Below are 12256 nucleotides of genomic sequence, written 5' to 3'. Positions count from 1 at the left end.
TTCTTAAGTACCATTTGGGTTCAAAAGAAGAAGAAGAAGAAACACAGACAGATTTGCTTGGGTACACAGCATTGGATGCCCCTATGGAGAAGGACGAGGCGACCAGGAGACAGGGTTAAGAGAGAGACCAGCACGGCCATCCCTACATATCTATTTAATTTTGTACTACATGAACACTCCCCAAAATGAGGGCAGAGAGGGAAGCATCACCAGTCCTAAAAAAATAAAAATGGAAAACCTGGCTTCTGCAAATTGCGGAGGGAGACTAGAAAGGCTGGCCCTTCTCTTTGATTCGTGATGGGAAACCTGTGGGAAGAAATGTATAAAGTCCAACTGTCCACCCCTCAGGAAGAGGTTGAATTGTTTTAGGTTCTCATTTATACTTCCAAATCACAGGGGTGGAGGGAGAACAGATATAAAAAATAGTCTTATAATTACAAGTAGAGAATGGTAGAGCGGGTGAGCCCTTGGTGACGAGCCAGCCCACCCCAAGTTTTGGACAACGAAATGGCAACCACGAGGTACGATCTCCAACATCACCGAGCTGGTGGCTTAGCAGAGGCAAGCCCAGAAGCCCGGCTCCTTTTCTTTTTTTAAATATATTTTTCATTGATTTCAGAGAGGAAGGAAGAGGGAGAGAACCATCAATGGTGAGAATCATTGATCGGCTGCCTCCTGCATGCCCCCTACTGGGGATGGAGCTCGCAACCCAGGTATGTACCCTTGACAGGAATTGAACCCAGGACCCTTCAGTCCACAGGCTGATGCTCTATCCACTGAGCCAGACCAGCTAGGGCCATTATTTTACATCTTATTCCTAAAAATGCACCAGCCCACTTCTCCGCGTCAGTAAGTGCAGTGTGCTGAGCATGGTTTCAGTTCCGCTTGATGGCCCGTGATTTTCCAGACCTCGGCTCATCACTGCAGATCGATGGTGACAGATGAGAATGAAGAAGGTACGGGACACCTGACTGCAGACCCTCCCCAGGGCCTTCAACTCGAAATTCTGTTTTAAAGGGAACCTCCACACACTTCTAGGAAGATTATTTTATTTCCACCTGCTTCCAAGGGCAGTAAAAGTAAATCCAAGGCTTATGGGTTCTGGCTGTATGCTATCCAATACCGAGGCCACAAGTCACGGTAAGCACTCGGAATGTGGCTGGTCCACATTGAGGGGTGTCGTCAGTGTAAAATACACCCTGGACTTCAAAACCGATATAAAGAAGGAGGCAGGGTAGCCCATTAGTAATGTTTATACTGACTACATGTTGAAATGGTATTAGGATACCGTGAGTTAAATGAAATATATTACCAGCATTAATTCCACCTTTTTCGGTTTACTTGTTTTATGTTGCTACTAGAAATTTTGAGATTACACAGGTGGCTTGTGTAATCTACTGGATGGCACTATTCTAGATTTGAGATCAGCAGGCTTTTCCTGTAACAAAGGACCGCGTGGTAAATATTTTAGGTTTTCGGGCCACTCGGTGTCCATCGCAGCTACTCCCCTCTGCCGTGGTATCGGGAGGGCAGCCACGTCAACGCAGGAGCCAATAAGCTTGGCTGTCGTCCAGGGCAACTCTGTGTATTTACGAAAACAGGCGGCTGGTTGGATGGGCCTGTGGGCCTTAGTTTGACCACCACTCTTCTGGATTATCAAACTTCTATTCAGATGGAGTTCGGAAGAACACAAAGTGACAGAAGACATAACTTTTTTAAAGGAATTATGATCGTATAGGACAGTGGTCGGCAAACTCATTAGTCAACAGAGCCAAATATCAACAGTACGATTGAAATTTCTTTTGAGAGCCAAATTTTTTAAACTTAAACTATATAGGTAGGTACACTGTTATTAACTTAATTAGGGTACTCCTAAGCTGGCCTTTGCTAAAAACTCAAGGAGCCAAAGAGCCGCATGTGGCTCGTGAGCCGCAGTTTGCCGACCACTGGTATAGGCGAAATGAGATGAATAACCCAATTAGGCATAATTTCCTACACGTGTAGCTGCTGGGGCTTGATTTGTTATTTCGCTAAGGTTCCCTGGTGGTGGTGTTGACATCTTGCTATTGTTTCTCTCAAGAAAGATCTAAGCAGGATGAGACGTTGGAGCTAGACTGGGAAAAGAGATAAAATTGCCTGGACTGAGAAAGATTATTCGAGAAGTGGGAAAAGCCTGACTGACAGCTGGGGTACAAAAGAAAAACAAGTTCAGGGATTAGGCAATGTTTTCTGACTCTGACACAGGTGTGCTGGCCCCAGGCAGGACCATAAAGTCACCATATTGTAGCTTTAGGAACGTGGTCTAAACCACGCAAGAGGGTGTTACAATCTTCAGTCCTTTGGGCACCTGTGCAATGCAGGAAGCTGGCATCTTGTGGGTTGGAGCCGACCCAGTGGGCAGCTGCTACATCATGAGCTGTGGCTACTTCTGCTATGTACTAAACCAACACTGATTATCAACACATCACACTCTAAATATTGATTAAGCTGAAGCTGATTTCCTGGCTCAAGTCATGTGTGTGGTTATGAGCTGTTTCCTGCCAGGAAAACAAGGCAATTAACTTGAAGAGTTTCAGCTACAGGCATGACACGTGTACAACCTTCATAGGTATTTTCACATGCCAGGTTGCATTAACACAAGCTAAAAATTACCCAAACGTTCCTTTGTTGAGGAATTATGAGGTCAGAGTCCATGTCGTACTCATTGTTACGTCTCCGGCTTGGTACACAGGATTTTGGTAAGTGTTTCTTCCTGAAATAAAGTCCTGGGCATGGGCATTTCTACCAGGTGGCTGGTAGTCCATCCCAGGTCACTGCTCCACAGCTCTGGGGGCACCTGCATATAAACCAAAGGACTTGATCCAACTTGAGTCCCCCACCACCCTTTCCTGACGTTCACAAGTTCTCGACAATTCTCTATTCTCCATCCAGCCTCATCAACCTCCTTCCGAAGAGCCCTTTCCCTCTGGCATCTCAGTGGGCCCTGGGGGTCAGAGCTGAGGTGGGGACTATGAGTGAGGTCAGGGAAGGTGGCACTCTGGCACCCACCATCCCCACATGGAGTGGACTGACTCCCAGCTGTCCAGTCCCTCCAGACCTTCAGACAACCACCCCATGTTCTAGAACTTTTTCATTTCTCCATGCCAGAAACACAAAGGAAAATTTTAAGATGCATATCCCTCCACCCCCATCGGGCTCCTGTTCATCTGGCAAGTTTATCCATGTTAATGTGATAATGACAAAATACTGCAGTAATGTCACATATCTGCATTTCTGTGCCAGCCTGGTGGAAATAATGCCCGAACAGCAAAGGCCAAAGGCACTGCAGCTGTAAGCAAGATATGTGGGGGCCAGGGGGACATGTCTGTGCTTCTCCCATGACGCCATCTAGGCAACCACATGGATGTTCCACCTCAGAAGCTACTGATCTGCTCCGCACACAATGGAGCTGAGCTCTGAGAGGCGCCTGAGCCCTCAAACATCTGTTTCGACCAGAAGTAAGCCCTAATCAAAGTCAAGCTTGACAGTATCACACACAGTCACAAAACACAGATTCCTTTGTCTTTGTGTAATTGTATATGTATTGAAATTTTTTTGTCAAAGAAAGAAAGGGATCGGTTCATGTGTGTTCTTGATAAAAAAGACCCCAAATTGGAGATCTAAATGCATTCAGTTCAGCCTGGGAATTGAGAAACAGATGAATTTATGCATCTTCTAGATGGAGGGGGGGGGAGGGGGGAAATCTATCAATACCACCTAAACTTCTTTCAGGATGACTGCATCTGATTCCTTTAAAAAAATCAATAAGAAGAAACTCTATTCAAATAACCCTCCCTTATTCTAAAGCCCTGAGAAAGCGTGGCTCTTTTCTCTACTTGACTCACTTGTTATTTAAGGAAGGGACAGAGATTGGAAAACCTTAAATCATTCACATCTCACTAGGGGAAGTTCATTTACACTTACAGGTGTATGTGGGTATGCCCGATATGCAAACAACAATGGACTGTCTGTTTTTCTCATTCCTGTCCATTCTGCCCCATCAGTCATCTAGGAAAATCTTGGTTCATGAGGGCTTTCCCTGCAAACGGGCTGGATCAAACTTTCCACAGGTCAAAGGGTAATTGTATTGGCTTAAAAGGCCTACTTTTCCAATTTCTGCTGACTAGAAATAAGCAAAAATTCTGTTTATGTCAACGAAGCATGCAACTAAGCAGAATGGGCGATGATGTCAATATGGCCTTCAAAATCAAGATATGCCTTGGGGAACATTTCCCAGTCGCTCAGTGTGCCTTCCCAAACCTGAGAGCTGGCTAGGGACCCGCCATCGCAATGACGATCAATACTCCTACTGTGCTGGAGTAGGAGCACTCTCCTCTTTGATGTGACTTGATTGGCTATTTCTTTCTAATTCAAATCATACGAGGGGAACCGTGGTTTGGGTTGATTTCTCTGAGCAGCTCCTGTGTGCCAGGCAGGTTCGGTAAGACTTTCCCACTCGGGTTTAACCTCGTCCTTTCACACAGAACTTCATAGAACTTCTCCCTTCAAACCTGATCCTCACAACAGCCCTCTGAGGGACAGAGAATTCCAGCTGAGGGAATGAAATGGATTCAGAGAGGGTAAGTAACTTGCCCAAGGTCAACCAGCAGAATAAAAAATTCAAATCCATAGCTGCTGACTCCGAAGTCAGGGATGGTGTGCCTCCTGCCTTCCAGAAACACCCCAAATGATACCCTCAACTCACCCACTTACCTCTACACCTTCACTGCTTTCTGGCTATAGGTGAGGGAGTCTCAGAACTTCCCTCACTCCCATCTAGGGGGTCATTAGCCCTCGGGTCTGGAGAGGGTAGATGTTATCTATCCACTAACACACACACTGCACTGAGCCCCCTCGCAGGCTCTTTGAGGGTGAGGATGGGAGACCAGAGCTGCCAAGTCAGCATCTCCTCCGCCATTGCTTGCACTCTGCACGACCCTCCTGCCCCTTTAGTTCCTTCCTCAGGGGACTGGGATGAGCCAAAAAACAGGGTAACTGAACCCACTGTAGGCTATTTATCTTCTACATGAGTCTGTGCATCTTCTCTGTGAAATACCGGGGTTCTTTATGTCTTCTCTTCTAACCTTTCTCCCAGCTGCTTCGGGTCAGTCAATTCATGGCTCCTACACTTTTACCAACAAGAAGAGAAGGGCTAGAAAGCAAGAGGCAAATACCATCACTTGGGAGCTTTTAGCAGCTCTGGTCAGGATGAATGGGCAAGCTACTGGCTGATGTGCAGTTTGAGGGAGATCTCCGGACTTCAGATACTCATAATCACTCTCGCACAAGCTGGACAATCGAGGCTTCTTCACTGTTTTTGCCCTTCCAGGTCCTGTGTCACACACATTCCTCTAGAGGGGTAACCAGTGGTCAATCACAGAGAATCCTGTACAAAAATGCCACAGCCACCATCAGCTAACGATCCTCACATACATCTGCACTGCTGATGTCCTCTTTATTTCTTTGTCCTCTGGCTAACAAGTGCAAATGTCTACAGCTGACCATCAATAATACTAGCCATTGTGAGATTTGTCTTCTCATTTACAAAAGAAATCATAACTTTGACACCAAAGTTCAGAATGGACAAGATTGCTTTCTACAAGTGCCATTGTCACAGATGGGGCTGGGGCAGCCTTGGGATGTTCTAGCCAAGTCTGGAGAAAGGTAAGAGTTAACAATGAGAGAGAATGGCAAGGGGTCTGCTGGGCAGAGCAAGTCCTGTGTGGACTACACCACTCAGCACCGTGGCCTCAGGGGACTCGATCTCATTACCTTCTGCTTTTGAGGCTCTCACCCTCTCTGGGGAGGCTCTCTGCATCTTGACCTTTAGTGACCTCCGCATTTTCTGGCAGCTGCTAGGACCAGGGATCATCTTTTCAGAAATCTGTTTGGCATCATTCCGTGACTTATCTTTCAGGCCTCGTCACAATTATTCATGCTCCGGCAGTATCCTAGCTACAGTCACAGTTCCATTCTTAGGCTGCTACTGAAGGTTACTCTGTCCCAGTCAATGGAGAAGGGGGGGGGGCATTGCCTCTGGACCCTGGCTGCAGGAAGCATGCTTCCAAGGAGGGCAGGGCCTTCAAGGCACCTGCTCAGAAAGCCACGCTCAACCTCCAGCTCTTGTGAACAAGGAAATTGGTGGGGATCACACAAATTGGGAATTGGTCCCCAAATCACAGAAAATTGGCTTTGGAATGGATTCCTAGGCACACTCGGCTCTACACTTGGACACACATTTATACAAACTCAAATGCTAAACTTCGACTACCAGCTGCCTCTGGGCTGTAGAAAGACCCACTCTCTTACCTCTCCCTCACGGATGGCAAATGTCTTCTGGCTTTACCTCTTTTTTTTTTTTTTCTTCTTCTTCTTTTTTTTTCCTATTTAACATCCTGCTTCTATTCTGTGGCCTGTGCTTCCTGCCTTGTATATTTTAGGCTACTTTAGACATGACCTCACATCCTGGCCAATTGCACGGTAGCTGCTAATTGCAAATGCTTTGCTAATGGCCCATACATCTCTATACATGAGGGGAATGGGTTATAAGCAGCAAAATCCAGAAGGCAATCAGTTAACATGGCTAAGAGCCGGGGCTCTGGAAGTAGACAGATTTGGGTTTCAATCATGGACTGCCTGTGTGGCCCAGGGCACCTTACCCTTTCTTAGCCTCAGTTACCTCATCTGAATGGGGATCATAATATCTCTTCCCTTAAAGGGTCATAGCTAAAGTTAATATTAGATGATGCATATAAATAACTTAGCATTGTTATTGCTATGATTATTATTATTTAGGCTTTAAAATTATGATAGCTTTCTCCCTCTAGTGTCTACATGTTCCTGAGATCCTACCTAGCTATTCTGCTCAACCTCTACCCCCCTCCACCTGTCTACCCTCCCTCCCCAGATGGGTCACTTCTTCTAGGAAGTCTTCCTTGATGAGCAGAAAGCATGTATGTCAAGAACTGTTTTCTCGGTTACTTCATGTTTTTCATGCCGATGTTTACAGTTTGCAGGCTAACCCTCTCCAAGGTCAAGAAGCCTCACCTGTGGTCGATATCTCAGCACATACCTCTGGAGCAAAATCCCCTCGCGAGTGGCCAGACCTTCGGAACCAACGGGAAAGCCCACCTTCCAACTCACACTCTTGCTTCCTTGGGTTTTGCAAAAAGCCTTGCTTTTTCAGCGGCATCCCTGAGGCCCCTCTGAAGGGAGCAGGCAGAGTCAGGAGGCACTGACATTTCCCGCCCCATCGTTCCAAAACCCATTCGGTCCCTGCCTGCCAAGACATTCAGCCACGCTCTAGTTACTTCCCACGTGACAGTATTGTCTATAACCTCCCTTTCCGGAGCCCCACCTCACCACTTCACTACCTTACTCTAGTCGACCCACAGCGTCATCTTCCCTCTGTCTGTGATGTTCTCTTAAACCACCTTGGTCCATCCAGAACTTCCTTATGTGGTCCTCCATCTGTCTGTGTTCCCACAGACCACGAGGCCTCGAGGCTTTCCAATAGTTACTCTGATTTCTTGGAATTGTCAAGAAGTGGTCTCCCTTTGCAGGGCGTTAACATTGCCAGACCATCTGTACATTCATGTTTCACCCTGTACTCCACTGCATCATGTCTGCCTCTGTGGGTAACCAGTGACTTGTGGACGGGGACCATCTGTTTAAACCCGAAACCCTGTCATTTGTTAAGGCAGTTTTATTTACGAGCCTGTGTGCTGTAACCCTGTGGCATAAATATTAAATAATAATATCTCCTGGGTGAAAGAAAAATCATGCTAACTGACAACTTCTTATGAAAATACGAAGTAACCCCAACCACAAAACCTGGTACCGGCTAATTTTAAAATATGAAGAAAAGCATGGCTTGCTCAACAGGTAGATGCTAAAGCAGAAGTATAATTTGCATTTTCACACACCCTTAAAGAATGTTGAGAGAAACTTGGGCTGAGTGGCAAATTATCTTGGAACCAAATTCTAATTCCTGCAAGTGTCTCCTGAGCAGCTTTTAGCTTCTGAGAAGAAAGGCTCCGAATAATGATAATCACATAAATGAAAAAAATTCTGGACAATGACACTGCTCAAATTTTTTTCCCCCACATTCTGTGAATTTCCTATTACATCAGTTTCATGATTCAGCATTTTCCATTTCATTTATTTACAGTAATATATGGCGAGATAACCCAAGGACTCTGCAGGATCCTGGAAAACAAGGTAGGTTGGACTGGAAGGGTGTCACCTTCGGTAAATTTACTATTGTTCTGAAGTCAAGCACAAGAAAGGGACGCCAGCCAAGGAACTGAGGGTGTTTCTCCCACCTTTCGGTGAGGGTCTAAGTTACTCTGATATTTTAAAGGAGTTGGTTTTGAAAAATAGGCTCCTGCCATTTAGTTGATGACTAAGGCCGGGGCCAAGAAGTGTGCACATCGTAACAGACATGCATAAGCCAGACGGGTTCTCGGCAATGACAACGTTCAAGACGCAGCTAAAGTCACCACTCTGGTAGTAAGCGTGTTACAAAGAACTCCATTTCTCTCTGGCATCCGCAACTTGGCTAGAATGACCACGGAGGAGTTGAAGATAGCTGGAAACCCGAGGTGCCTCGCCCGGCGCTTTGGCAGAAAGCGGTCAGGGCCCTGAGGACCGGGTGGGCACTCAAAGGAGGGTCGAGGCGGGTGGCATTCGCGGAGGGAAAGAGGCGAAGTTGGGCGCGAGAAGAAAAGGAGCTGCGAGAAGGTTGTAAGGGAAGCTCCGGACGGATAAGGAAGGGGCTGGAGAGCCGTGCGCAGCGGAGTGGGGAAGGAACGGGGGTGACCGAAGATCCCAGGTGGAGTGGGGGGACAGTCCGGGTCTCGGGGGGGAACCTGACCCGGGTCTGGCGCGAGTCCGGGAGGGAGAGGGACAGGAACGAGAGCACAGAGCAAGTCTGGTCCACGCACCGCTCTCCGCAACCCCGGGTGCCCATCCCAGGTGCCGAGAGTGCCCGGGGCGCAGCGGCCAGGCGAAGAGAAAACTAGCAACACCGCACCCACTCCGCGTGGCGAGGTCCCCGGCCCCTCCACCCGCGTCCCCCCGGGCTCCGCGCGGAGGGAAGGACCCGGGCAGGGTCCGGCGCTCACCAGGTAGCAGAGCAGGAGCAGCGCGCAGGCAGGACGGCCGCCGAGGTCTGGGGAGCCGCCACCGCTCGGGGGGACCATGGCTGCGGCCCGGGGACCGACCGCGGGCGGCGGGGGCTGCCGCTGCTGCTGCTGCCGCCGTGGCCGCCCGAGCCCCGCGCAGCGCCGCTGCATGGCGAGGTCGCCCGGATCCCGGCCGGAACAGGTCACCTGGTGCAGGGACCGGCCCCCGCCCGAGGCGCCACCTTCGCGCCCGCCCCCGGCCAGGCCGGCCGCCGCGCGCGGGGCCACCTGCCGCCGCCGCCGCTGCCGGACCCGCCGCCGCCAATGCTGCTCCCGCCGTCGCCTCCCCCGCAGCCCCAGCCCAGCGCCGGCTCCTCCCCGCCTCCTAGTCCCCGTCCCCTCCCTCCCCCCTGCTCCCTGGCCAGCCCGCCTCCCGGCCGCTCCCTCCGGCCGCCGGGCTCCCACCCCTCCCGGCCGCCGGCGCCCACGCAGGTGGGGACAGACCCCGGGCCCGCCCCCTCGGCCGCCGCCCCCCGCCCGGGTGGCTCCGCTCCCGGCCCGCCCCCCTTCCCCTTTCTTTCCTGTCCTCCCCCGCCCCCCTTCCCCGCTCTTCCTTTTCGAGATCCTCTCCCCTCCCTCCGTTTCCCTTTTTCCCCTCTCCCCTCTTCTCTCTCTCACCTCTATCTTCGTAACCCCATCTTTTTTTTTCACTTTCTCCTTTTCCCTCTCTCCTTCTCATCCTAATCCTCCCCCCGCGCCCCGCATGTTCCCTCCCCTCCCACCCCCACTCCGTTGGCGGGGCGCGCCGCCCAGTTCCCGCCGGTGCAATGGGTTTTGTTCGGCTGCTTTTTTGGCGAGGGCGCCATGCCCGCCGGGCGCCGGGCGCGGGGCGCGGGGCGCGTGTGCCCCCTGGAGTTGCGCCACGCAGCGGCCCGGCATCCAGCCCTTCAGGGTGGATTTTGACCCTGGCCACCCTCCACCTGTCCACCTGCAGGGGTGGGGCAGCTCCTGGCTGGTACGTGGCTGAGCCCGGGGTGCGCCCCACCCTGCCGGCTGGCTCGCGGCAGGCTCTGCGCGGCTCCGGAGGGTTTTGTGCGGTGCCGCCGCCGCTCCCGCCGCCGCCGCGCTCTTTGTTTTAATTGCCCAGAGTATCCGCGCCCAGAGCGGGTTTGCATTTAATTTGTATCCACGTGCCCCGGCTTCCACTTTGGAGGGAAAAGAAAATGAATTAATTAGGCCAAGGCAATTGCACTCAAGCCCCAAATGGGAGGCGTGAGGTTCTTGAAGGGAACAAACAGCTTAAAAAATAAAATAAAAAATCCGGGCATATCGTGGCCTTGGGGACGCAAGTTGGGTCACCAGGCCGCGGGGCCGTCTCGAGGCCCGCCCTGGCGCTCTGGGAAGGGCATGGCTATGGCTCTGCCTAGCTGCGCAGACAACTGGTTGGGCCCCTGGGCTGCTGCTGGGAAACAGCCCAATCTTCGAAAGTTAGCAAAAGCCTCCCTTCCCCCTGGTGGATTTGTGCGGGTTGGAACTAATAAGAGATTGGGAGTGTGAGAGGTCACAGCCCCTTCCCGGAGGAGCTGCTCCCATGGTAGGTCAAGGCAAAGAAGGTAGGTCAAGGCACAGAAGGCAGGTCAAGGCACAGAAGGCCTTGGAAGAGTATGGTGGAACATAGGGGATGCCCGGGGCTGGGTTTGACCGGTTTTGGAATCCCTTGGGCCTGGATATGCCCTCAGCCATCTCACTCCAGGCCTGGCCACCCTCAGCTCCTCGAGGAGTCATCCCTTACCTTTTGTACGTCACCCGAGGGCTGTGGCCCTGGGGCAGGCTCTTGGCCCAGAGTCACTCACTGGCTGCGAGATGATGCCTCCTATCAGTGGTTCTCAGGCTTAAGCCTGCAGCCGAATCACCCCCAGGGCTTGTGAACCCAACATGTGCCTGGACAGACCCGCTGGATTTTCCCAGCCAGTGGGTCCCGGGTGGGGCTTGAGGAGCTGCCTTCCTAACAAGCTCACAGGTCCTGCTGACGCTGCTGGTCCAGAGACCCCATTTCCAGAACCGCTGGCTTGCAGGAAAGGCTCGCACTGCTCCTCTCACATCTAGCAGTCCCCACATGAAAGCGCTGGAGGGTTTCTTTGTTTGACAGATGTCACCATCACCCTGCCCCACTTCCACAGACCCGGAGGGATTCAAATTCTCCCGTGTGATGTGGAGAACCATTCATTCTAGCAGGTGCCCAAGAGGATAAAGGATTTGGTGACTTCACCCCAGATCATGCCCAGATCATGTCGGGCTGAAATATACAGTCTACTTTTTTTTTAATGTCTGTGGAAGGAAATTGGCCATTTCCGGAGAACGGGGGGGCGCTTCATAATATCACGGGGTTTCCACCTGTCTTCCTGGGCCTCTCTGCAGAGTTTCTTTCCTTCATTGGACACGGACTTGGTTGGTCTTGGGGGAACCGAATGGTTCCCTCAGGTTGTTCGTTATCAGGATTCATGGAATTAGAGCCTTCAAAGCCTGTGAGCCTTAACGGTTTGAATTTACCTAACTGTAGTCAATGTGGAAGCCCCCCTGTCGGGGACTGCGCTATTTCTTTTCAATCCTCACCCGGGGATATTTTTTTCCATTGCTTTTTAGAGACTGGAAGGGAAGAAGGGAGGGGGGGAGGTGGAGAGAGAGAACCATCAAGGTGAGACACATTGATAGGTTGCCTCCCGCACAACCCTGACCAGGGCCAGGGATCTAACCTGAACCCAGGTACATGCCCTTGACTGGGAATTGAACCCGAGACTTTTCAGTGTATTGTTGGACGCTCTAACCACTGGGCCACACCAGTTGGGGGGGGGGGCTGGGCTATTTCAAATCAGGCATATCCAGTCCCTCACTTTCTCATCTCCCATTGCGCTCCTATTGTGTGTCAGGCACCACCCAAGGCCCCAGAAACCCAGAGGTGGCAGGGCCATCCCTTTCCAAGGGATCGAGGAGCAGCAGGAATGAAGAAAACTGACCAAGACACAATGGGGTTCCCTAAAAGGGCTGTGCAGGTTGCTGTGTGGCCTCAGAGCGGGGGTGGCAGTGGTGACTGA

At 51.1% G+C, this 12256-nt stretch overlaps 1 protein-coding gene across 1 annotated transcript in view; it reads right to left on the bottom strand.

The window, feature by feature from the left end:
• Positions 1-9335, bottom strand: part of SEL1L3 (SEL1L family member 3) — a 109552-nt gene extending 100217 nt beyond the window's left edge. Inside the window, exon 1 of the mRNA XM_054724015.1 lies at positions 9165-9335. Coding sequence (XP_054579990.1) covers positions 9165-9335 — 171 coding nt within the window. The remainder of the gene's footprint in view (positions 1-9164) is intronic.
• Positions 9336-12256: the final 2921 nt, after the last annotated feature.

This window comes from Eptesicus fuscus, chromosome 2 (genome assembly GCF_027574615.1).
Source record: "Eptesicus fuscus isolate TK198812 chromosome 2, DD_ASM_mEF_20220401, whole genome shotgun sequence".
Classification (NCBI taxonomy): domain Eukaryota; kingdom Metazoa; phylum Chordata; class Mammalia; order Chiroptera; family Vespertilionidae; genus Eptesicus; species Eptesicus fuscus.
This window is presented reverse-complemented; position numbering and strand designations above follow the sequence as displayed.